This window comes from Anomaloglossus baeobatrachus, chromosome 4, assembly GCF_048569485.1.
Source record: "Anomaloglossus baeobatrachus isolate aAnoBae1 chromosome 4, aAnoBae1.hap1, whole genome shotgun sequence".
NCBI classification, from domain to species: domain Eukaryota; kingdom Metazoa; phylum Chordata; class Amphibia; order Anura; family Aromobatidae; genus Anomaloglossus; species Anomaloglossus baeobatrachus.
Window position 1 is genome coordinate 531,755,384 of NC_134356.1, and position 25,112 is coordinate 531,780,495.

Consider the following 25,112-nt stretch of genomic DNA (forward strand, 5'->3'; position numbering starts at 1 on the left):
TAGAGCTGGACACAGACAGAAGGGCTGGATACAGACAAAAGAGTATATGCAGGGATGGGCATAAACAGAGGAGTATATGCAGAGGTGGGTATAGAAAGAAAAGTATAAACAGGGGTGGACACAGACAGAAGAGTATAGGCAGGGGGGACACAGACAGAAGTGGAGGACACAGACAGAAGAGCATATGCAGGGGTGGACACAGACAGGAGGGTGCGGTATATGCTGGAGTGGACACGGACAGAAAAGTATATGCAGTTTTTGAGGAAGATTTTGGAGCAGATCAATTAAAAAAAATCTTCAAAATTCTGTGAACATAGCGTGATACTTCCTACAATTGAAGGCTTGTAGTGAAAAAGAGCTTTTCCTTACCTACTAATGTACCGCCCACAAAGGCAAATGCCAGGGACACAGCGATACCGGCAGCCTGATACCCTCCTTGTATGCTGGGAGTTCTTGATGCATATTCTCCTGTAAATCCGAACATCTCTATCAAACTAAAAAAAAAAAATAGTGTAATTACAGATGTCCTTTACATGAAAGGAACTGAGGTGCACTTTAAAGTATGTTATTTGACTATGTAAAGTCAACTGAAATGTAGGATTTGATGACTAACTACAATGTATAACAATTTTCAGGTATCTCACAAATTCTAATAATGAACTAAAATTTCTGTACTATAACTGATATATAATGTAAAGGGAACCTGTCACCAGATTTGGTGACTATAAGCTGTGGCCACCACAAATGAGTTCTTATATACAGCATTCTAACATGCTGTATATAAGAGCCCAGACCGCTGTGTAGAACGTAAAAATCCCTTTATAATACTCACCTAACGGTCGGTGCTTGCAGACCGGTCGGATGGGTGTCTCAATTCTCCGGGTCCGGCGCCTCCTCTTCCAGCCATCTTTGTCCTCCATCTTCTGAAGCCTGGGTGCATGATGCTTCCTAAGTCATGCACATGCGTCGGCATTGAGATCCCGCGCAGGCGCACTACAATACTTTGATTTGCCCTGCTCAGGCACCGGACCTGGAGAACGGAGTCACCCATCCGACTGTTAGGTGAGTATTATAAGGTGATTTTTACGTTCTACACAGTTCCCTGGACTCTTATATACAGGATGTTAGAATGCTGTATATAAGAGCCCACTGGTGGTGGCGGCTGCCTATAATCACCAAATCTGGTGACAGGTTCCCTTTAACCATCTGTCATGTTGAGAAAACCCATTTAATATTAAGTTTCCTTTTTATCTAAAATGAGAATTTCCATTTTTTTCACATTTGTACATTAAAAGATGCAATTTCATTACTGTATAACACTACTAGAGAGAATTTTTTCACCCCTGCTAAGAAATCAAATTTTCGATTTATCATTGCGTTTCTGCCAGGTTTTTTTGGTGTATTTTTCAATTAGTGACCTTTTGATTTGTGACAAATTCATCAAATTATTTGACCTTTTTTCAGGCTGAGTCTTGTAAGTTTTCTGATTTTAATGTCATTGTGGCTCTTCCAGTTGTTTTACACTAATTCATCAAATGTGACTTTTTAAAAAAAAAAAGTTGTGAAATTTCATATAACTTGAGTCCCCCCTACCCCCCCTAGAGTGTGCACCAGCTATTTTGGAAAAAATTTTGGGCATCTTGCAAAAGTTGATTTTTTTTCTACAAAAATGTCGCAAACCTACTTAAAGACAAAAAAATAATTTGGGGTTTGCTCAAAGTTTATTACTTGTGTACACCAGTTGGATGAATTTGGCATAAATAAAAGTTTAGAAAAAAGGATAAATCGGGCCAATAATGCATAAAATATCACTTTAAACTTGATTTTCACCTTTTTTTTATTTCATGTAAAAAACCTAATACTGACTGAGCAGGAATCCGAAACACTAATAAACTGAATCTATTTAGCCCTGATATATAAAATATTTAAACAAAAAAAAACAAAAAAACTAATTCCAATAAAAAAACAAAACAAAAACAAAAGAAAAACTAATTCCAATAAAGAAAAAAAATAAACAGAAAACAGTCCTAACTTTTAGTAGAAGCAGTTTAAATAGTCAACCTCCAAATGTAAATTCAGTTATTTAAACATTTTTATAGGGAACTTACCACTTATATAAACTATACAAGTAATATACATTTTAGTGTTGTAGTTTCAGATAATTACACATTGAATCCATATGCAAATGAGGGAGTTTTGATGCACTGACAATAGCGTGGTGCACTGTTACGCCCTCCGATTTGAAGATCCAGAGCTGTGGATGATCATAATAGAGAGTGTTCTCTTACCACAGTGAGCAGTCCCTAAACCCAAATCCATGTTCATGTGCATGCACACGGACACTGAAGTTATCCAGTGCATGCTCGAAGTTTCAAGGTAGGCACCCTCTAATCTCCAGCTCTTGCCTGTGGCCACCACTTGCTACACCCAGAAGTGTGATGAGGAAGAGCATGGAGCAAGACAACATAAAAACACTACATTTACGCTGACAACTCTTCCCTAAACATTGGAGGTTCTAGAAATTAGCATTAAATGAAGAAAGCAGTATTAGTTAAAGGGAACCTGCCACCACTTTTTTGGCCTATAAGCTGCGGCCACCACCACCGGGCTCTTATATACAGCATGTTAGAATACTGTATATAAGAGCCCAGGCCGGGGTATAACATTAAAAACACTTTATAATACTCACCTAACAGTCACGCGGTGGGCCTTATGGGCGTCTCTGTTGTCCGCTGCGGGCGCCTCCCCTTTCGGCCATCTTCATCCTCTTTCTGAAGCCTGTGTGCATGATGCAGCTACGTCATACACACTCACTGATCCTGCACAGGTGCACTACAATACTTTGATCTGCCCTGCTCAGGGCAGATCAAAGTGCGCCTGCTCAGGACCTGAATGCTGGCGAGTGTGGATGACGTTGGACCCGTCATGCACCGCGGCTAGAAAAGGAGAATAAAGATGGGGAAAAGAGGCGGGTCTGGGACCGGACAACGGAGACGCCCATAAGGCCCACCGCGCGACCGTTAGGTAAGTATAAAGTGTTTTTTATGTTATATCCCCGGCCTGGGCTCTTATATACAGCATGTTATAATGCTGTATATAAGAGCACGGTGGTGGTGGCCGCAGCTTATAGGCCGAAAAAGTGGTGACAGGTTCCCTTTAATAGCAATAAAACCTGCTGTAAGGCTCCCTTTAAGAATTAAAATCTTCTTTTAACATATCTCACCCTTCCTCAGTGTATACACTGGCACTAGCCGCCGCCGCTGTTACTGCTCCTACAATTCCTCCAATTATTCCTGGCATTCCATGGAGATTATGTATTCCACAGGTGTCATGGAGGTAAAGTTTGGATGATAAGAGGGGCTGCAAAGAATGAGGGGGGAAACTTTAGTTACATTGTTGCAAAATATAAACACCAGACAACAGTACTGTCAGTTAATAATTATTATGACAATGCATCTTTATTTGGTTATGTCTTACTCTCCTCCGTGCATGTTAGGGCAGGATGTAGAAGAAATTGCTGTTAGGCAAACGAGTGTTTGACATGGCGTCGAAATGAAATACGGTCCAAATACGGACCATGATGTCTCGACCTGCCAATGGTCTACTGACCCAAAATCAGCAGCCTCATATATCCCCATGATGGTCCAGAGATCACAGTCCATACTTTTCCACCGCTATCTGAATTTGCACTAAAACAGACACTGTCCTTATATCCAAACTAAAAGTGACAAATTCTACATACTAACCGTAAGGTAGACATATCCAAGGGTGGAAACTATTCCACAAATAAATCCAACTATCAGAGATCCGTATGTTGTCAGAAACATTTCTGCTGCTGTTCCCACAGCTACCCCTCCAGCCAAGGTTGCATTCTGTATATGCACCTGTAAAGAAATAGTTTTAGTTTAAAGTAATATATTGATACTGTGCAGAAGCATGGCACGCTGGCTCACAGAGCTTCAACATTATCAGTAGGAATCCTTACCATCAAATTTTACATTTCCATTGGACGAAATAGCATAGCCTACCACTGAGGAAGATCACTCCTCTGACAATACTGACTCCTACCTCTAGAAACAGCTATAGCTATCCCAGCCACAGCCACTAGGGGGAACTCACTACTTAAGATTTTTACAGCTTCCATTGGATTCAATAATTGTTATATAAATCCACATGTACAGAGCTCCTCCTAGTGGTGGGTGTAGGCAACAAGATTTCTTTCATGTACTGTGAAAAGAAAAGCAGGGCATTTAAACGGTTAGTCTCAAGACATCTTCAGGAGCATTGTAGGGTCCCTGAGGGTAGTAGTTGTGTGTAAGTATTCACAGTAGTATCACGCCTTGGAGAACTATATACAATACCCTTGCAGGTTAACTGTGGAGTGTGGTACACTTACTCGTTTGCTATTGCTTTCATTTTCTCAGTCTCGGTCTCCCTGATAGAGATGAGCGGACCCGTGGAAGTTTGGTTCGGCAGGTTCAACCGGACTTTAGATAAAGTTCAGTTTGGGACCCGGACTAGACCTGAACCTCATTGGAAGTCACTAATTGGGCAGTTCGGGTCTCCGCCCACACGCAGACAGCTATAAACAGATCACTTCCGGGGAAAATGGGTGGGGTTTTTCCATATTTTATTTATTTATTTTTCTTAGTGCACACTACATCTGATCATGCTGTTGTTACCCCCAGTTCAAGTTGTTCACACACTGCAAGCGGCTCGCACTGGGCCGAGCACCGAGCATACACGAGAACAGAGATGCTCACACGAATGGTTTACATATGTACAGCACCCGAATGCTGATCCCAATCTCTGTTTTTTTTGTAAAGTCTGTGTTTGGTACAAACACTGAACACTGAACCTCGGGTTTACTCATCTCTACTCGCCGACTCTACCTCCCAACAACTCATTGTCTCCTACCCCTGAGCTTTATGCTCCAGATGTCCAGAAGTCTTCATGCCTGAGAATTTGGGAATCCTGCCCAACCTTGCAATGGGCACACCTGGCCACATTACACCTACTCTCTCGTCCTAACTTTAACTAATTTAAGGCCAGCTTCTCACTTGCGATTATCTCGCACGAGTGCAATGCGAGAAATTCTTGCATTGCACTCAGACACATGTTAATCAATGAGGCAGCTCCCATCTGCTATTTTTTTCTCAGTCCAAATCGAACTGAGAAAAAAAAAATCGCAGCATGCTGCGTTTTGGTGAGTTTCTCGCGCGAGTCTCTCCAATGCAACTCTATGGGAGCAGGTAAATAAACGGATGTCACACGGACCGGCGCACACACCATGCAAGTGACATTCGTTTTTCTAAATACATTTATCGCATGTTTCAGAAAACACTGGAAATGAGTGAGGTCTCACAATGTCGGTCAATCTCTATCTCTGTCAGTCGGTCTCTCCCTCTCGGTCTCTATTCTCTCTCTGTCGGTTGGTCTCTCTCTCTGTCTCTATCTCTCTCTCTGTCCATGTTGGTCTATCCCTCTCCCCCCTCTCTCATACTCACCGATCCCCAATCACCGGCGCGGCGCTGCACGGCGTTCACACTGCTCCGGCGGCTTCTCCTCTTTTAAAAAAGCCGGCCGCTCATTAATCCATCTCGCATTCCCTGCTTTCCCCGCCCACCAGTGCCTATGATTGGTTGCAGTCAGACACGCCCCCACGATGAGTGACAGCTGTCTCACTGCAACCAATCACAGCTGCCGGTGGGTGGGTCTATATCATGAAGTTAAATAAATAAATAAATAATTTAAAAAAACGGCGTGCAGTTCCCCCCAATTTTGATACCAGCCAGTGTAAAGCCAAACGGCTGAAGGCTGGTGTTCTCAGGATGGGGAGCTCCACATTATGGGGAGCCCCCCAGCCTAACAATATCAGCCAGCAGCCGCCTGGAATGGCCGCATCCATTAGATGCAACAGTCCCGGGACTGTACCCAGCTTATCCCGAATTACCCTGGTGCGTTGGCAATCGGAGTAATAAGGAGTTAATGGCAGCAGCTCATAGCTGCCACTAAGTCCAAGATTAATCATGGCAGATGTCTCCCCAAGATATCTTCCATGATTAACCTGTTAGTTAAAGAAAATAAACACACACATCCAAAAAATCCTTTATTTGAAAAAAAAGACAAAAAACAGCAACCTCTTTCACCATTTTAATAAAGTCCCCAAATACCCCTCCAGGTCCAATGTAATCCACAGCGGTCCCACGACGCTTCCAGCTCTGCTACATCGGAAGCTGACAGAGAGCGGTCACAGACCACGACCGCTCTCTGTGAGCTCCCCGCAGCAACTGAAGTGAGTCGCGCTATCAGCGATGACATCACTCAGGTTACCCGCGGCCACAGATATCAGCGGGAGGACTGCAGCTGTGGCCGCGGGTAACCTCAGTGACGGCACCACTGATAGCGCAGCTCACTGCGGTCACTCAGGGGATTTGCGGTCACCGGTGAGACCTTCACTGGTGACCGAAAGTCAGGCCATGCCACACAGATAGAGCCGCGGGATGACAATGAAGTCGGGTGAAGTTCATCCGACTTCATTCTGATCGTGCGGCTCTGTCTGTGTCTGCTGTCAGCGGCCATTCAGCTCTGCTACATGGTTCTGTCTGTGTCTGCTGTCAGCGGCCATGTTGTAGAGCTGAATGGCAGATGACATAATAAAAACGGATCCCATAGAATCAAACACGCATTGCACATGGAATGCAATCATGATAAAAATCTTATCTTAACGTGAACTAAAATCGTCCGACTTTTTATCATGCAACTCAGACCGATTTTACATGCATAAATGTGTTTCCAGCCTTAGATGCAGTCTCTTCTCTACATACAGAAACTGATTCCTCCCCTATGGGCTACTCCCACAGCTTAACCCTACGTCATCTGTTTCTACAAGCACTATTTATAGCAGTCAGTAGATGGCAGCATCTTCCCTTTTTCACTATAATTTACATGACTCTATTCATCAATATATACAGCTATGCTTGTGGCTTCAGGGGTAGGAATCCAGCCACCTAATTACAGCTCACTGCTTCCTTTGTAACCTTGTAATATACATGTATTGTACAGGCCCTGAAAATGGCTTACCTGGGAATGACCGCTTGCAGGGGGTTTGCATGCATGTGTGTGCGGGTGCAGGGGGGGGGGGAGGATAGGGATTGGAGGATAGGGATTGGAGAGCTGCATTGTTTCATGCAAATTAAATACTGCTTTTTTTTTAGTGTGAGCGAAACCTATGAGATTTTAGAAATTTCATGGATACACTTTTTTTTCTTGACTGAGTTGGAAAACTGCAGCATCTCTGAAAACTGCAGCATGTCAATACTTTCATTGTTTTTGCTGAATTTTTCACAGATAGGCAGCAACAAGAAAGTGAAAAAATGCTGCAGAAAATGCAACAGAATTGCTTTCGCAGCATTTTTTTTAAAGGGACTGATTGTACAAACCATGTACAGGCGCCTATGCATCATGGTGGGGGCTAATCATTTAAATACACCTTATCACCTGCTTGTTTTCCCTCAATCTGCACCCTTCCCTGGCTCTATGAAGCAAGAGCTGTGAATCAAAGAAGAGGGGGATGGAGATAGAGGGAAAACACGCAGGTCCCTATGATGCATGAAGACCAGAACTTGGTTTTCACAATCATCCTGACCTGACTGAGTCCCTTTAAGTGTTTTTGGTGAATGGAACTAACATTATTAACCCTCAACTGGTGAGGTGGGATTTTTGTCACGCAACTGGTGATGTGGGGCTTCCTATACCCCAGTGTTTAGAAATCTCTAATTTTAACAGAAAACGCAAAAATCACTTTTGTTGTAACCGTTTTCTTATTGGCGATTGATTACACATGAGTATACCAAATTTTTGACACCCACAAGTATCGGAAAATGTAATAAATTGATGAATCATACCAGCATGCTCCAATGACGGCCAGCTGAGCAAAATTTCCCTGGGGTGATGTAAACCCCACCTCACCAGTTGAGGGTTAAACATGTACTGTAGAGAAAAATGAAAGGACACAGCCTGGGTGATTATCACTTGAGTAAATTACATGAACACCAGCATCTTGCTAGCCATGGACACAATGGGCTATGAACTTCTTCCAGTAGCAATTGTTTGCCACTGGAGTAGAAATAAATGTTTAAGCAATTATTGTATAAACATCAATGTGCTATTTTAGCAAGTTACCATGTGATTACTGATTGATGCAGTTTCCAATGTGACCACTAGATGCCAGTGTTGGAGCAGAAATCTGAGGAGCAGGCTGCAGGCAGCTGTGTGGCACTCTTACTACACTGTTAGGTGCGCAGAGAATGGTTCATATAATAAGAGGTTTGGCAGTGCACTATTTGCTCTTCCATGTGCAGGTTCACTACGTGAGGTACTAGAATAAAGTGCATTAGGTACTTGGTCATATATCATAAGAAGCATAATAAGGACAGTAAGGGGTTAATTTTTTCGACAGGAATCATAGTGAGGAGCAGCTATTTAATCAAAAACAGTCTAGGACTTATTTAGGGCACAAATATAGGTAGATATATTCAAAAATAGTCATGAGCAAGCTCGCATATATCCGAGATCGGTGGGAGAAAGTGGACTAAAAAAAACAAAACAAAACGGCTTTGGCTCAGGATTGATCCCGGATATCTGGCCGGACGCTGGTCCTCATATAAGTCTATGGGGACCAGAATCCGGTGCTTTTGGTGGTAAAAGGGATAGGGGTATTGAAACAAGTGCGCTGTACTTACTGAGTCTGCAACGTGGTTATAACTGCTTCCAAGGCTGCACATTATTGCTCATCCATATTCACTACTTCCCCCCAACCCATTGGCAGTCCTGGCATCTGTGATTGATTGCAGTCAGATGCACCCCCAGCCTATGTGACAGTTTCTGACTGGTGCTGTCTGCGGGTCAGTATCATAGTATAAAAATAAATAAATAAATTGTCAAGGGTCCCCCCATATTATGATACCCAGCTCAGATAAAGCATACGGCCTACAGGCTGCAGCCCCCAGCCATGTGCTTATCTTGGCTGTGTATCAAAATAAGAGGAGTCGCATGTGGCATTTTTTTTTTATTATTATTTAAATAATTTTAAAGATTGGCGTATGGTCCCCCCAATTTTGATACTCAGCCATGATAAAGCATGACAGCTGGGGGCTGGTATTCTCAGGCTGTGGAGAACCAAGCTTATTGGGCCCCCAGCCTAAAATTAGCAGCCTGCAGCCGCCCAGGATTGTTGAATCCATTAAATGTGACAATCCCGGAACTTTCCCGGATCTTCCTGATTGCTCTGGTGTGCTGGCCATTGGGGTAATAAGGGGTTAATAACAGCATCCAGGTGCTACTAAGCCCTAGTTAGTAATGGGAGGCGTCTATGAAACCGCCCCATTAATAATCTGTAAGTGAAAAGAAGTAAACCCAAACACCGAAAAAATGCTTTACTTCAAATATAATACAAAAAACACCCTATTTCACCAATATATTAACCCCCAAAACAACTAGGTCCGACGTAATCTGCACAAGGTCCCACGACAATTCCAGCTCTGCGACATCTAAAGGAACAGCATACCACCATAGAACGTGACCACCCGCTGTGAGGTTCAGGCAGAGAATGAGCCCCAGCGATCAGCGATGAAAGTCACTCAAGTTATTTGTGGTCACAGCTGCAGGTTCTCCCGGCCCTCCACCTGTGATCATGTCTAACCTGACCTCATTAAACTCAGTCAACTTACCTGTATCTCGTGGCAGAAAACAGCTGATTTTTGCCAAGAGATGAAGAGTTAGTGCTGAAATGTTTACACCATATTTCTGCACCCATTCTGGCAAAAATCGCATCACTACCGCATCATACTGCATACAGTTTTGATGCGGTTTTTGCCAGGACGTGTAGATTGGGTACCGAAATATGGTGTAAAAATATCATCACCAAATTTGCATCTCTTGGCCCCAAAATGCAAAAAAAAAAATTGGTTTTGATGCCATTTCAGTATGCTTTTCTGCCAAGAAATGCAAGATTTGTGCTCAAATATCTGCACCAGATTTCAGCCCCAAATTTGTACCTGCTGGTGGAAAACCACGGCGTGAAAACTGTTTTTATGCATTTCTGGACCAAGAGATGCAAATTTGTTGATGACATTTTTATACCATATTCCTGCACCCAATCAACAGTACATCTCCTGGCAAAAAAATTTGCATCACTGGACATCATACTGCATGTACTGTTGATATTATTGGTTTTGGATCTGTGTTTTTGTGCTGATTATGTATTTATGTACGCTTGTTGGTTATAGTGCTGTATTCATGTACTGATGATGGTCCTAATGCATGTACTTATTATAGATCTAGTGCAGTATTTGTGTACTGACAATAGATATGCTGTATTCATATTAGCTGTAGTAATTAATTTGCCGGACTTAACAATTAATGACACATAGACAACATAAAGGCTTAAAATACAGCCATTCGAAAGAAGCATACAATTTAGATATTGGCGGTTTTGCCCAAAGCAGTGGTACAGGAAGAAGTCGGTATCGTTCAAGAAAAACATGATTATCATGCAGGACAATGCTCTGTCACATGCATTCAACTACTCCACAGCGTGGTTGACCAGTAAAGGTCTAAAAGATGAAAAAATAATGACATGGACCCCTTGTTCACCTGATCTAAACCCCATAGAGGACCTGTGGTCCCTCATAAAATGTAACATCTACAGGGAGGGAAAACAGTACACCTCTCGGAACAGTGTCTGGGAGGCTGTGGTGGCTGCTGCACGCAATGTTGATCATAAGCAGATCAGGTCAAGCAACTGACAAAATCTATGGATGGTAGACTGTTGAGTGTCATCATAAAGAAAGGAAGCTATATTGGTCACTAATTTTTTGAGGTTTTGTTTGTGCATGTCAGACATGTTTATTTCTAAATTGGTTTACCTGGTGAAAATAAACAAGTGAGATGGAAATATATTTGTTTTTTAATTAAGTTGCCTAATAATTTTGCACAAACAGATATCCTCCTAAGATGGCCAAATCTAAAAAAAACACCACTCCAACTTCCAAAAATATTAAGCTTTGATATTTATGTCTTTTGGGTTGATTGAGAACATAGTTGTTGATCAATAATAAAAAAAAGTCCTCTAAAATACAACTTGCCTACTGTTACGAACCGGCGCCGCCATAGCCGCAAGCAGCCTGCTGCGGTTCCTGTTACGCCCAGGCGCCGGCTGCTGTTCTTGGCTGTGGCTCAGGTCGTCCAGTTGGCTGCTACTTCCACCACATCTAAGTGTGGAGATGCGGCTAGTGCGCATGCGCGCGCCGATTTACCCCAGCCAGAGTCTAAGCTCGGTGTTTTGCCTAGGGAGCATGCTCAGCCTGATTGTGTCATTTCTGAGACTAAGTCCTCTGTTCAGGCTACTGAGCATGCTCCCACAATTAATCCTAACAGCCTCTTTGCACAGGTACTTGGACTTCGTGCTGTCTAAGTTCTGGGATGTGCCTACTGAGCATGCTCAGGCAGATAGTCTGATTTCTGAGTCTGTTGTTCAGGCTACTGAGCATGCTCAGGCACTTAGTGCATCAGAGGCTAGGTCCGGTAAGGACCTCACTGAGCATGTCCGTGAGGTGGCAGGCCCTGATAGAGCAGAGGGTGTTAGGTTTCCTGATGACGTGGCCACTCCGGACTGACTCGCAGAGGCCCGCCCCTATGATCTGGCACCTCACCATTGGTCGTCAGACGATAACTGGTGAAGTGTTTGGGGCGTGGCTACCATGAGGTCATCATTGACGTGGCGGTTCTGGATAGGCCGCTGGTGACGTCGCTGATGATATGGACCTTGGTGGTTCCACCCTGGGTTTGGGGCGGATCTAGGTTTTAAAAGGGGCTGGAGACAACATGGAGGGGCGCAGTCTTCACTCATATTCACTTAGAATTTATGGTGGAATAAGCCTTGTTGTAAGCGGTAGGTAGGGCTAGGCGAACGGTGCCTGTCACTCCAACATTCGTGGCTCAGCACATGAGGGTCAGGCACAGAGCTTCCTTGCTACCGTTCCTGTTTTGCTATAGCAGTCCAGTGGCGATAACTGGGCTGCGGCTGCTGCGTCACCTGTCCAGTTGTGCCTCCTACGCACACGGACAGCATACCTGTTGCGCCACCTGTCCAGTTGTGCCTCCTACGCACACGGACAGCATACCCCAGGACCCCTGTGGAGTTAACAGGGTGTTACAGGATTGGGTGTATGAACCTATTATCCTCCTTGGCTTCCCAGTCTACGCTACTGGTGTGATCCCATGGCCTGACGTGTCCTCTACACACGAGGCCATTCGAGTAGTGACCAGAAACGCTAATCGAAGGACCGCTCGGCCTGTCGTGTCTGACACACGTGGCCGACAGGGTGCTGTCGCAGTGGTCTTCTCGGTCAACACTACCTGGTCACCATCCGGTCTGACGTGTTCCCTGCACACGTGGTCGGGTTTGCGCCAATTCCACCGACACGCTAACTGGGTTGTCGTCCGGTCTGATGTGTCACTACACACGTGACCAGTTCCCTGGGTTATCTCAGAGCCATCCAGCTCTATAGTCTCCGCCTAACCCACAGGGTGCCAGCAGCTCCATTACCATCTGGAGCATGGTGGGCCCCGACTGGCGATTGGGATATATACCCCCTGGTCCTAATCTGCCAGTTCCCCCGTAACACCTAATAATTCTGCACACGGTGTAGTTACAAAATGAAGGTACTTAACATATAAATTGGCAAATTCATGAGAACCACCCAGCCGAGATGAGGTGTACCTTTCTTTAATGGAACCCTAACCTAATATTTATTAAAACATACCTTCAATTTAATCTTTTAATGTCCTTTATGATAGAAGCTAACTGACTTTTCCTAACATTTTAGATTTCATAAAAGTCATTTGTGCCATTGTCTATAAATTTAAAAGTTGTCAATGAACCCCTTGAACCTTAACACACTGTAATTAAGTGTAGGAGGAATGGGTGCAGCACAGCATAATAAATTATATTCATCATCCTAAACATCGTACCCACCTTGCAGACTGGTTTTAAATTTCCTAACTTTATTTCAGGTTATTTTTTCAGGGTTATGTTTTTGGTTTTAACTTATCCTTATTAAATGTGTTTTTTTTTCTTACTTCGTACATTCATTTGTCACATTTTTCCATTCACAGAGCCATACAACAGCCATGTGATCTTGTGCCCATATTCAGGCTGACCTACTAAAACCTTGTCATTGATGGTACAGCTGCTGGATGTCCAAGCGTCTGCATCCACATCTCAACTGATATGGAAATCAAAACTCCTTTGTTCCCTACAAAGTGAATCCCTACCGTTTGGACTTTTATGACATGTCATTGCCAAATCATTATAATTTGTTTTCGAGAGACATATTTTTCCAGAACTTTAGAGATTGGTGAGATTACTGGAATTTCCTACATTTGAAATAACAATAGGGCTCCAGGAAACCTTTCTGTCTATTTGTGATTTGTGAACATAACAAGGTCAAGAGCTATTTGTAATATCTGGACTTTAAAAAGTTTTTACATTCAGTAACAACAAATTTAGAGCTTACAAATACTAAGAAATTGTATCGTAATGTGTATTAGAAATTATACAAATATTCATTACACATGAATAAAGTGCTGTTATTCTTTAGCGATAGGCAGACCCGCATATACCCGGGATCGGTGGGACCAACCAGGTTTAAAAAGAACCTTTTCACTTACAGATTAGTAATGTATGGGGCCTCATAGACTCCTCCCATTACTAATCTAGGGCTTATTGGCAGCTGTGGGATGTTATTTACCTCTTATTACCCCAATGGCCACCGCACCAGGCTAATTGGGAAGACAGAACCAAAAAACAAAGAAAGTATTCAGCCTACCGTTCTATGCCTTGAATATCAAAAAATTTCTGATGCACGGAGGATCACCAGGTTGGAGGCCCAGGGGAACAGACTTCAAAGTATGTACAAAAACATCCAGCACCATAACAGGAATCCAGCCAGGAAGATGAATAAAAAAATTCTTCTGTTTTATTAGGTTTTGGTCATGTTTTTTAATTTTGTATGTATTTTTAACATTATGATCTAAATAAAACAGAAGAATTTTTTTATTCATCTTCCTGGCTGGATTCCTGTTATGGCGCTGGATGGTTTTGTACATACTTTGAAGCCAATTGGGAAGAGCTGGGTAAAGTTCTGGGATTGTCACATCTAATGGCTGCAGGCTGCTATTATTAGGCTCAGGGGTCAAATACTGGTGTCGATAGCCTGAAAATACCAGCTCCCAGCTGTCGGCTTTATCATGGGTCTCAAAATTGGGGGGAACCACATGCCATTTTTTTAAATTATTTAAATTAAAAAAAAAAAAAAAAGCCACATGCAGTTCCTCTTATTTTGATACACAGCCAAGATACTGCACACAGCTGGGGGCTGCAACCTGTAGCCACGAGTACTCCGGACCCGGGGCCAGCGCTCGAGTTCTTTTGAACCCATGTGGATATGGACTTTTACAGTATGGGTTCGCCCATCACTATTATTCACAAAAATAAAAACAGTTTCAAAACACCTGATTGCAGTGCATACATGTCTGAAAGAAACTGATTTCATATAATATAATACATTATCGACGGATGGGACTTACCATTTCCAATTTACCCTTTTTGTTTACCACACTGGAAATTGCAACAGTTGTCAAAACACAGGCAGCCAAAGAACAATAGGTGTTAATGGCAGCTCTATGCTGGGCATCTCCATGATGCGATACCGCTGAATTAAAGCTAGGCCAAAACATCCAAAGAAACAGGGTCCCTGGAATAACACAAAGCATACATGTCATCATCACAGGATACTCTAGGTTTATTAGAGCAATGTGGTCCCTTAGTTTTTGTGGGTTTTGTGGTGGCTTAGTTTCCCTATCAAATACACACTGATAGGGAGTTTAGGCTGTAAGTAGAGATGAGAGGACCCGTTGAAGTTCGGTACGACAGGTTCATCCAGACGTTAAATAAAGTTTGGTTTGGGACCCGGACTTGACCTTAACCCCAATTTAAGTCACTAATTGGGCTGTTAAATTTCAGCCCACATGCAACCATCCATAAAGAAAACTGGATGAGTGAGGTTTTTCCCTTTTTTTTAATTTTATTTGGCACACTACATCTGATCACATTGTTGTTAACTCCAGCCGAGCCATTCAAGCACTGTAAGCAGCTCACACTGGGCCGAGCACCGAGTGTACCCGAGCACAGTGATGCTCGCGCAAGTGGTTTGTATATGCAACGCACCCAAACTCTGTTTTTGGGTTTTTGTTTTGTTTTTTTTAAATCTGGGTTTGGTACAAACACTGACCCTCAGGTTCAGTCATCTCTAGTTGTGAGCTCCAATACAGACAGTGATGGAAATGTCTGTACAGTGCTGTGAAATTAATGGTGCTACAGTATGCAGTACAGTGTGTCCATCCATATCCTGTCCACCGCCATTAACTTGTTTTGGGGGGTGATGGGTTTCATATCATAGCATTTCTGTATGCAAGGTGTCAATTCGTATTGAATTGATGATGCCCTACAACTTTGTAATTCACTTTTTTTCTCTATCTCGTTCCATTTTCGAGATAAAAATGCTAACTCCGTTGTTTTCCACCAGGTGGCGCAATAGGTGGTTTCATTGCGTAGCACGTGGCTACTTTACTATACCTGGACACCATACCTGGACACCACTTCTATGCCTATAGCTGCCGCCGTTCTCAAGTTAATGGCGATGGACAGGATATGGATGGACACACTGTATAAGCAGTAAAATAAATTAAATAAATATTTCTTTTGTCTTAAAATTATACAAATACTCTATGCTGTCATAAGATTGGGGAATACTTTGAAACTTACCATAGTGTAGCTGTAATGGGAGAGGTACAAGCACAGGACGTCTTAACTTGATTAATTAAACTAGTAACTAAGTGCACACACTATCCACCTCCAGCTGCTCCTTGCTACATCTCACCATATATAATAGAGGGTATTGACCCTAAAGAAGAGCCTTTATCTCCTATCTACACTATAAGGGATAATGATAAATCTATGATCATTGGGCTCTGACTGCCGGGTCTCTAACTGATCACTCACTAGAACCAAAGTTCTAAAGTTCTCTGTTTGAATGGAGCAGTGGTACCCAAGAGTGACTACTGACTTCATTCGCTTCCACTGATGGGGTTCGGTGGTCACACTTGCACACTACTGCTTATTCACACAGATTACTTAGAGAGACCTCATTCTCAGGATCAGTGTGGTTCTAAGACCCCCACCACCAGCAATCCTTTATCATCTATTCTGTGAAGAGGCAATAGACAAAAGACCTAAAACAGAATAGCTTAATATAACAAATACTACAGAATTTCAAAAGATTTCAGACGTCACCATACCCTAATTCCTGGGTAGGAGAAGTCTAAGAGTAATGCCTCTTAAAGGGAACCTGTCAGGTGCAATATGCACCCAGGCCCATGTGCAGTTTTGGGTGCATATGTCTAATCTCTGCCTAACTGTCCGTGCATCTGGTTGCACAGATAAAGAAATCTTTACAAAAAAGAATTTCTAAAGACCCTATATGATATGCTAATGAGGCCAGCAACTAGTCGCAAGGGCATTACTTCCCTTGGCTAGCCAGCCCCCTTAGCAGTAAGCATGCCCCTGTGGGCGTGCTAACATGCTAATGAATGTACAGCATCAGAGGATGGTCGCACTCACCTCTCTGCTGCCATAGCGTCCAACTCTTGGATTTCAGCTCAGTACGCATGATCCCAGACTTTCGGTCATGCGCACTACATAAGTTTGAAGCTAGGATGTGTAAATCTGGCTTCATAGTGTGCATGACCGAAAGTCCAGGATCATGCGCACTGAGCCGAAATCCAGGAGTCAGATGCGATGGCAGCAGAGAGGTGAGTGAGATAATCCTCTGATACTGCACATTAATTAGCATGTTAGCACACCCACAGGGGCGTACCTACATGTTAAGGGGGGCGACTAGCCAAGGGAAGTAACCCCCTTGCGACTAGTCGCTGGCCTCATTAGCATATCATATGGGATCTTTAGAAATACTATAGACTGGGATTCTAGACAGAAATTAGCAATATCCACCCAGAATTGCTCGTGGTTTTTGATGCGTATTGCACCTGGCAGATTCCCTTTAAGACTGTAAAAGTGGAAAGCTGAAAAATTCCAACTTTACTAGAGTTGTGACTTGGTGGTCCATTCAATGTCCCACAAACCATGACCATGTTGGCACCCGTATTGTTTTCTGTAAATTATTGTGATTGGACAGAGAGGAAAATATGTTCCTGGCTTATGTGCAGTGGGTGTATACAAGGTGAGTGTAAGCAAGTGTCTGGAGTATGTGTGCAAAGTGCGACTCTGTCCTGAGTGGCTATAGTAAACTGATGTATTGAATATAGGTGAGCAAAGTGTCCAGAGGGGCAGATATTAGAAGGATAACAATCAAAAATAATTTAACTATCCACAGTGACAAAAAATATTAGTATAGTGACAAACAGTACAACTGTCAAACTTTTAGGTTTCCCTTTATACTTAAGAAACAAAAAAATGACACTCGATTCAGGGGGACAGTAGCATTTACACCAGATAAAAAAATAAGATACCTAAAACAATTGGCAGGTCCTCTTTAAATAGTTTATATGTGAAATCTTAAAAATATCTGAAGATGTAGAATGTAACAAAGCAACTCACCAATCATAGAAAATATGTCGGAATGATATTCTGATCCTTCATTTTTGTTATTTTGATTAAGTTTTGGGCGGTTCAAGATCCAAGCGACTGTCAGTCCAAAATATGCCCCAAATGTGTGGATTGTCATAGAGCCACCAGCATCAATGACCTGTGAATAGACACAGAACTAACATATGAACTATGCATGTATCAAGAATAATAAAATTATAGAAACAAAAGTATTATTGTTTTATAGTGCTGTATTATTGTTTCAGGTTGGGAAACCCTGCTTATACTTGTATTCTTAGTGAAGGAGTAACTGGAGGGTCTTTATTCTTAATATGAGTCACATAAAATTCCAGAAGAAATTTTTTTTGACAGTTCAAAAGATTGTTGAATTGCCCATATTGTGACAGCTGTAATTGTTCAGTGGTGGCCACCATTACTCGTCAGCTGAGTAATATACATAGCGCATATCAGCTGACATTTTTAAAAAGGGTGACATTGAGGGTCTGTCGCACCAGGTATATAGCCATTGAGGGTTTGTCGAACAAGGTATATGGTCATTGAGGGTCTGTCGGAAGAGGCATATGGTCACTGAGAGTCTGTTGGATAAGGTATATGACCATTTAGGGTTTGTCGAACGAGATATATGGAAATTTAGGGTCTATTGCATGAGTTATATGGCCATTGAGGGTCTATCGGATGAGGTATATGGCCATTGAGGGTCTCTCAGACAAGGTATATGGCCATTGAGAATCTGTTGGACTAGGTATATGGGTCTTTATGGTCTGTCAGATGAGGATTATGACCATTTAGGGTCTGTCGGACAAGGTATATGGCTATTAAGGGTCTGTCAGACAAGGTATATGGTCATTGTGGATCTGTTGGACTAGGTATATGGCCATTTAGGTTTTGTCAGATGAGGTATATGACCGTTTAGGGTCTGGTGGGTGAGGTATATGGCCATTAAGGGTCTGTCGCACAAGGTATATGGCTATTGAGAGTCTCTCAGATGAGGTATATGGCCATTGAGGGTCTGTTGGATGATGTGTGGCCATTTTGGTATGTCGGATAAGGCTTATGGCCACTACAATTTTAATATAAATAATATAACAGTATTATTTAGACATTATATGACTTTTAATAAACTACTTGTGGTGTTATTTTGGTATTTGAGTATTGTATGGTGGTATATACTAAAACGTTGTGTTACACAGTACAGTAAATTATTTTTGCAGAGTATTTGTGGTATACGTTTTTATTGTGTAAGTTATATTTGACAAATGTATGGCACTATTATTTAGCTAACACCTTGCACTATGCTGATAGAGAAGCACTAACTTCTCTATTCATTAAATGTATGTGTATGTGTATATAATGTAGTGGAAGTGTCATAATATACTCACCTCATCTCCTAGAGATGCATTGAGTTGTGACCTCCATCTCGCTCCATGAAACACTGGAGCTGCCGTCAGGTCACAAGTCACAGGAGACCGACCGGAGCGGCAGTGATAGTGGGTGAAGCCGCTGGAAGGCGAGTATACGACAGGGGGCTCGCCTTTAAAGGACCACCCCAGCAGCGCAATAAATAAAAATGCTGAAGTGGTGCTTTAACAGTAATTAATAAAAAATATTACAGGTCATGGATGACAATGTGTCAGAAATTATTTATTTGTTCATGAACAATCCCCATCCTTTAGAAAAATAATTTACATCAGATCTACGGCATTCCAGGTAATATAACAAGTCTTACAATGCGTACATCCGTCATCCACCTCAATCACACACTGCACTTTAATGATGTAATTATTTTTAGGGAGCGGTTTATCCTGTAATGACTTAGTAGTTACAGCATGTCGGCTCCTCAAATTGGTAATGTAATCTGACCCATCATGCCTGTCAATGTGTAAAGATGGCCATACACTTTAGTATCTTTGGTCTGAAGGTACAATATCTGTCCAGACTCTCCCATACATATGAATACTTCTTCGCTGGCAATTAATGTTTCCAAGAGGGTGAAGAGAGTAAGCCAGACACCTCTGGCAGCAGGTTATCTCCTGGTCAAATAAAAGGATTGGGTGTTCTTAGAAAATTGTATTAACCGGCGGATATTGAGTTAATTCATCTACAGGATAGCAGCGCTCCAATGCTGTTTGGCACCAGGAAGTAAATTAACTGTATCCCTCCCAGGAACCGCCGGCTTTCAGGCAGATGTGTGCCAGGAATGGCTTCAGTCACCACTCTGTACACACCCCTGCACTTTGACAGCTCTGCAAGCTGTCAGTCAAAGTGTCAGGAAGTGATTATAGCCGCTGCTTACTGTGTGCTCATTGGTGACTGAAGCTGGTACAGCCACACCTCTATGAATAAAAGGCCGGTAACACTCAGGTGGAATAAAGTTATTTTCCTCCCTTTCAGTAAGGTAGTCACACTTTTCACCATTAGTTCCAGAGGCGTAACCACAATAGGTGCAGGGATTGCAATCGCACCTGGTCCCTGAAGCTTAAGGGGCCTGAAAAGTCTCTTTGACCTATATGAAAACACCAATACTATAAAAGACTTTTGGGGTCTCGTTGGAATTTTGCATTGGGACCCGTGAGCTTTAAGTTATGCAACTGATTAGAGTGCTAATAACCTGGAGATTAACTCCATATCAGCATGTTAATACTGACAGCGGGTTTCTGCAATATAACCTGAAGACAGCATGCTGCAAGAGTTAAAACAGAGACTTCAGGACTGCGTCTGTTATCTCAGTCTTTTTTGGTTTACCTGCAATGTTAGCTTAAGCCTGTTATCTTTATCATTAGTGGGTCTCAGCAGCACATGAGATCTAGTATAACTCTGCCCCCCTCTGTCATTGGCAGCTTCTGTCTACAGAAATGTACACTTAAAGCCTGGTGTGGGCGAGGAAAGCTCCCAGAGCACTGCTACATACAAAATCTAAAATCTTTCACTGTGTCAGAACAGCTGCAGCCAGTAATCTAACTGATACATCGTTGAACTCAGGGTCTCTTTACCTACATCATGCTACTCTTAGATGAGGTAGCAAAAACCTGCTGACAGATTCCCTTTAAAGCACCACTCCAGAGCCAGAGCTGAAATGAAAAAAGCTGGAGATGTGCTTTGATTATATGCAGCAGTGTTGGTGAATTGGACGTTTTACTGTTTTTGTGTGATTGGTGGGCTACGCGGACTTGTGGCAGTGCTGCAGGGAAGTTAAACACCTGCTGCTAGGTTCTCCTGCAAACTACAGCTGATAAATTGGAACCCTTTATAAAGTATTAATGTGCTTTTATTAACATTTCATCACATTTCAGCTATATTTTCTTTTATTGCACTGAGTCCCACATCAGAGAAAAAGCAGGGTATGCATGGTTCAGCCATTCCACAGGGCTCCCCATGCCTTTGCATGAAATAGGAGGCACCAGCTGGAGAATGTAGGGGACCAGGTATGGTGACGATACATGGAAATTGTATAGTGACATTTAAGGGAGGAAGGGCACAATAAATATCTATGACTGAGCCTAAAGGCCGCTTTACACGCAGCGACATCGCTAATGAGATATCACTGGGGTCACGGAATTCGTGACGCACATCCGGCCTCGTTAGCGATGCCGATGCGTGTGACACCTAGGAGCGACCGCTAATGATCAGAAATACGCACCTAATCTTTGATCGCTGACACGTTGTTCATTTTCAAAATATCGTTGCTCTTTCAGTACGCAGGTTGTTCGTCGTTCCTGAGGCAGCACACATCGCTACGTGTGACACCCCAGGAATGACGAACAACAGCGTTCCTGTGTCCTCCGGCAACGAGGTGGGAGTGACATTCATGTGGCTGCTCTCCACCTTCCGCTTCTATTGGTGACCCACTGAGTGACGTCGCTAGGAAGGTAAATATGTGTGACGCGTACCGGGGATATTGTCCGCCACGGGCAGCGATTTGCCCGTGACGCACAAATGACGGGGGCGGGTGCGATCGCTAGTGACATCGCTAGCAATGTCGCAGCGTGTAAAGCAGCCTTAAGGGCAAGCAAAAGAATGATGCCATAAGCTATAAATGAAGAATATAGCATACATCAGTGCAAAATAAATCAAGTATTTGAAGGTAAGGGGTTTATATTAAAACAATTTATGAGAGTTACTTCAGGTTCACATATATATATATATATATATATATATATATATATAAAAAGGAAATTAGACGTATATCTTACATGAAGCTTGTTTAGAAGAATAAATTCATTCACAGAAAAGAGCGTCACTTGAAAGAGAGTCATTAACATCACTTGCACAGGGCTGATCTTTCCCAGAACTCCTCCAAATGCAATACACACCGACCCCACACAGAAGTCGGCATTGATTAAGCTGAAAGAAAACACATAAACATAATCACCGATTTACCAACACCAATCTTGATGACATTACTGTTTATTAGTAAACACACTGTGTATAGAGATACAGTTGAAACCAGAAATTTACATACACTATATAAAAAGATACATCTGCATGCTTTTCTCACTATCTGACATGAAATCTGAATAAACCTTTCCATTTTAGGTCAATTAGGAACCAAAATTATTTATATTTGTCAAATGCCAGAATAATGAGAGAGAATGATTTAAGGCATTTTAATTGCTTTCTGCAAAGTCAAAAGTTTACATACATTTCATTAGTATTTTGCAGCATTGGCCTTAAACTGTACGACTTGGGTGATATCCTTCCATAAGCTTCTCACCATAGCTAGTAGTAATTTGGACCCATTCCTCTTGACAGAACTGGTATAACTTAACCACGTTTATAGGTCACCTTGCTCGCACTCGGCCTTTTCAGCTTTGCCTATACATTTTAAATAGGATTAAGACCAGGGTTTTGTGATGGCCACTCCAAAACATTGACTTTGTTTTCCTTGAGCTACTTTATATAAACAGTTTGGCAGTAAGCTTTGGGTCTTTGTCCATTTGGAAGACCCATTTCCACCCAAGCTTTAAATTCCTGGCTGATGTCTTGAGATGTTGCTTTTGTATTGCCACATAATCTTCTTTTCAATGTCATCTATTTTGTGAAGTGTACGGCTATGTGCGCACGTTGCGTACAGTCACTGCAGAAATTTCTGCAGCGATCTGAAGAGCACATGTGCGCTTTAAATCGCTGCAGAAATGTCCGTAGTGAAAGCCGATTCCATGCGCTCTGCCTGCAGCTCCTCCCATAGACAGAGCAGGAGCTGCCGGCAAAGCGCAGGAAAGAAGTGACATGTCACTTCTTAGAACGCAGCGCTTCGGCAGTAGCCGAAGCGCTGCGCTCTAAAACGCCACGTGCACACGGCCCCTGCACAATCTCCATAGACTGTGCAGGGGACGCAGGACGCATGCAGTTACGCTGCGCTACAAAGCGCAGCGTAACTGCATGTATTTACGCAACGTGCGCACATAGCCTACCAGTCCCTCCTGCAGCAAAATAATCCCTCAACATGATGCTGCCACCGAGTGTTTCACAGCTGGGATGGTCTTCTTAGGCTTCAAAGCTACTCCCTTTTTCCTCCAAATGTAACGATGGTCATAATGGCCAAACAGTTCAATTTTAGTTTTGTCAGACCACAGGATATGTCTTCAAAAATTAAGATCTTTATTCCTGTGTGCATCTGCAAACATTAATCTGTTTATAGCAGTTACAATAAAATATAAGAAAATCAATGTATTACCATCAGGAGATTATTACTAGTGGACTAGTTGTCTAGTGCCATGCAGTCCTCCGGATTTTTATAATCTTTCCCCTACCACTGCTTAACAGCTTTCTGCCTATGCACAATATACTACATGGAAAGCTGTCAGAGTGTGTGTGTGTGTGTGTGTGTGTGTGTCAGGGAGGGGAGTTTATGCAGAACTGAACATTCAGAGAACTGGTAAATTTGCAGCAGAGAAAACAGTGATTATATCAAAATGACAACAAAGTAAATGACACGGTGGCTCAGTGGTTAGCACTGCAGTCTTGCAGCGCTGGGGCCCTGGGTTCAAATCCCACCAAGGACACTATCTGCAAGGAGTTTGTATGTTCTCCCCGTGTTTGCGTGGGTTTCCTCCGGGTACTCCGGTTTCCTCCCACACTCCAAAGACATACAGATAGGGACTCTAGATTGTGAGCCCCAATGGGGACAGTGTTGCCAATGTATGTAAAGTGCTATGGAATTAATAGCGCTATATAAATGAATAAAATTATTATTATTATTATTATATATATATACTGTATATATATATATATATATATATATATATATATATATATATATAAACAAAAAGCACATAATAATAATAAGTTTTATTTCTATAGCACCAACATATTCCGCAGCGCTTTACAATTAAGAGGGGACATGTACAGACAATATGAGACAAGCACATTGAAACCATTGATCACACAGTCAAAAAACTGTGCTGAAAAGTCACAGTGATTTGTAATTTAATTGATTGAGCAATTGATGTGCAATTCTTGGTCACACAGTATACTATTATTACATCCAGTAGGCAAATAACAAGTCAGTGCATGTATATCTGCAAATAAACAATAATTAGTGATGAGCGAGAGCGCTTGGCACTGTTCATTACTCAAATCAAGCATCAGGCTGCTTGACACTTTGGTACTCGATCAAGTATCCTGATACTTGGCTGCAAATACTAGAGTCCCCCACCACCACGTATGTTTTGCTACTGTTTTTCAGCCACTAAACATGCTGAATTTGCCAGCCATTACAGGAGAAGGGACAGTATATTACAGCTTATTAGTCTTTCCTGGTGCTACATTAAATCAACAATCCTTTTCATGACTATATCAAATCGATTCTATTCTCTAATACAGTTAGGTCCAGAAATATTTGGACAGTGACACAAGTTTTGTTATTTTAGCTGTTTACAAAAACATGTTCAGAAATACAATTCTATATATAATATGGGCTGAAAGTGCACACTCCCAGCTGCAATATGAGAGTTTTCACATCCAAATCGGAGAAAGGGTTTAGGAATCATAGCTCTGTTATTCATAGCCTCCTCTTTTTAAAGGGACCAAAAGTAATTGGACAAGGGACTCTAAGGGCTGCAATTAACTCTGAAGGCGTCTCCCTCGTTAACCTGTAATCAATGAAGTAGTTAAAAGGTCTGGGGTTGATTACAGGTGTGTGGTTTTGCATTTGGAAGCTGTTGCTGTGACCAGACAACATGCGGTCTAAGGAACTCTCAATTGAGGTGAAGCAGAACGTCCTGAGGCTGAAAAAAAAAAAAATCCATCAGAGAGATAGCAGACATGCTTGGAGTAGCAAAATCAACAGTCGGGTACATTCTGAGAAAAAAGGAATTGACTGGTGAGCTTGGGAACTCAAAAAAGCCTGGGCGTCCACGGATGA

At 42.4% G+C, this 25,112-nt stretch overlaps 1 protein-coding gene across 2 annotated transcripts in view; it reads right to left on the reverse strand.

Moving 5' to 3' along the window:
* The window catches only part of RHCG (Rh family C glycoprotein), a 217,559-nt gene that overhangs the window by 11,756 nt on the left and 180,691 nt on the right, over positions 1 to 25,112 (reverse strand). For both annotated transcript variants that reach the window (XM_075345938.1, XM_075345937.1), the window contains exons 3-8: positions 21,940 to 22,090; positions 17,741 to 17,888; positions 14,653 to 14,819; positions 3,747 to 3,884; positions 3,224 to 3,360; positions 370 to 494 (exon numbers count right to left, since the gene is read on the reverse strand). In XM_075345938.1, coding sequence (XP_075202053.1) covers positions 370 to 494; positions 3,224 to 3,360; positions 3,747 to 3,884; positions 14,653 to 14,819; positions 17,741 to 17,888; positions 21,940 to 22,090 — 866 coding nt within the window. The remainder of the gene's footprint in view (positions 1 to 369; positions 495 to 3,223; positions 3,361 to 3,746; positions 3,885 to 14,652; positions 14,820 to 17,740; positions 17,889 to 21,939; positions 22,091 to 25,112) is intronic.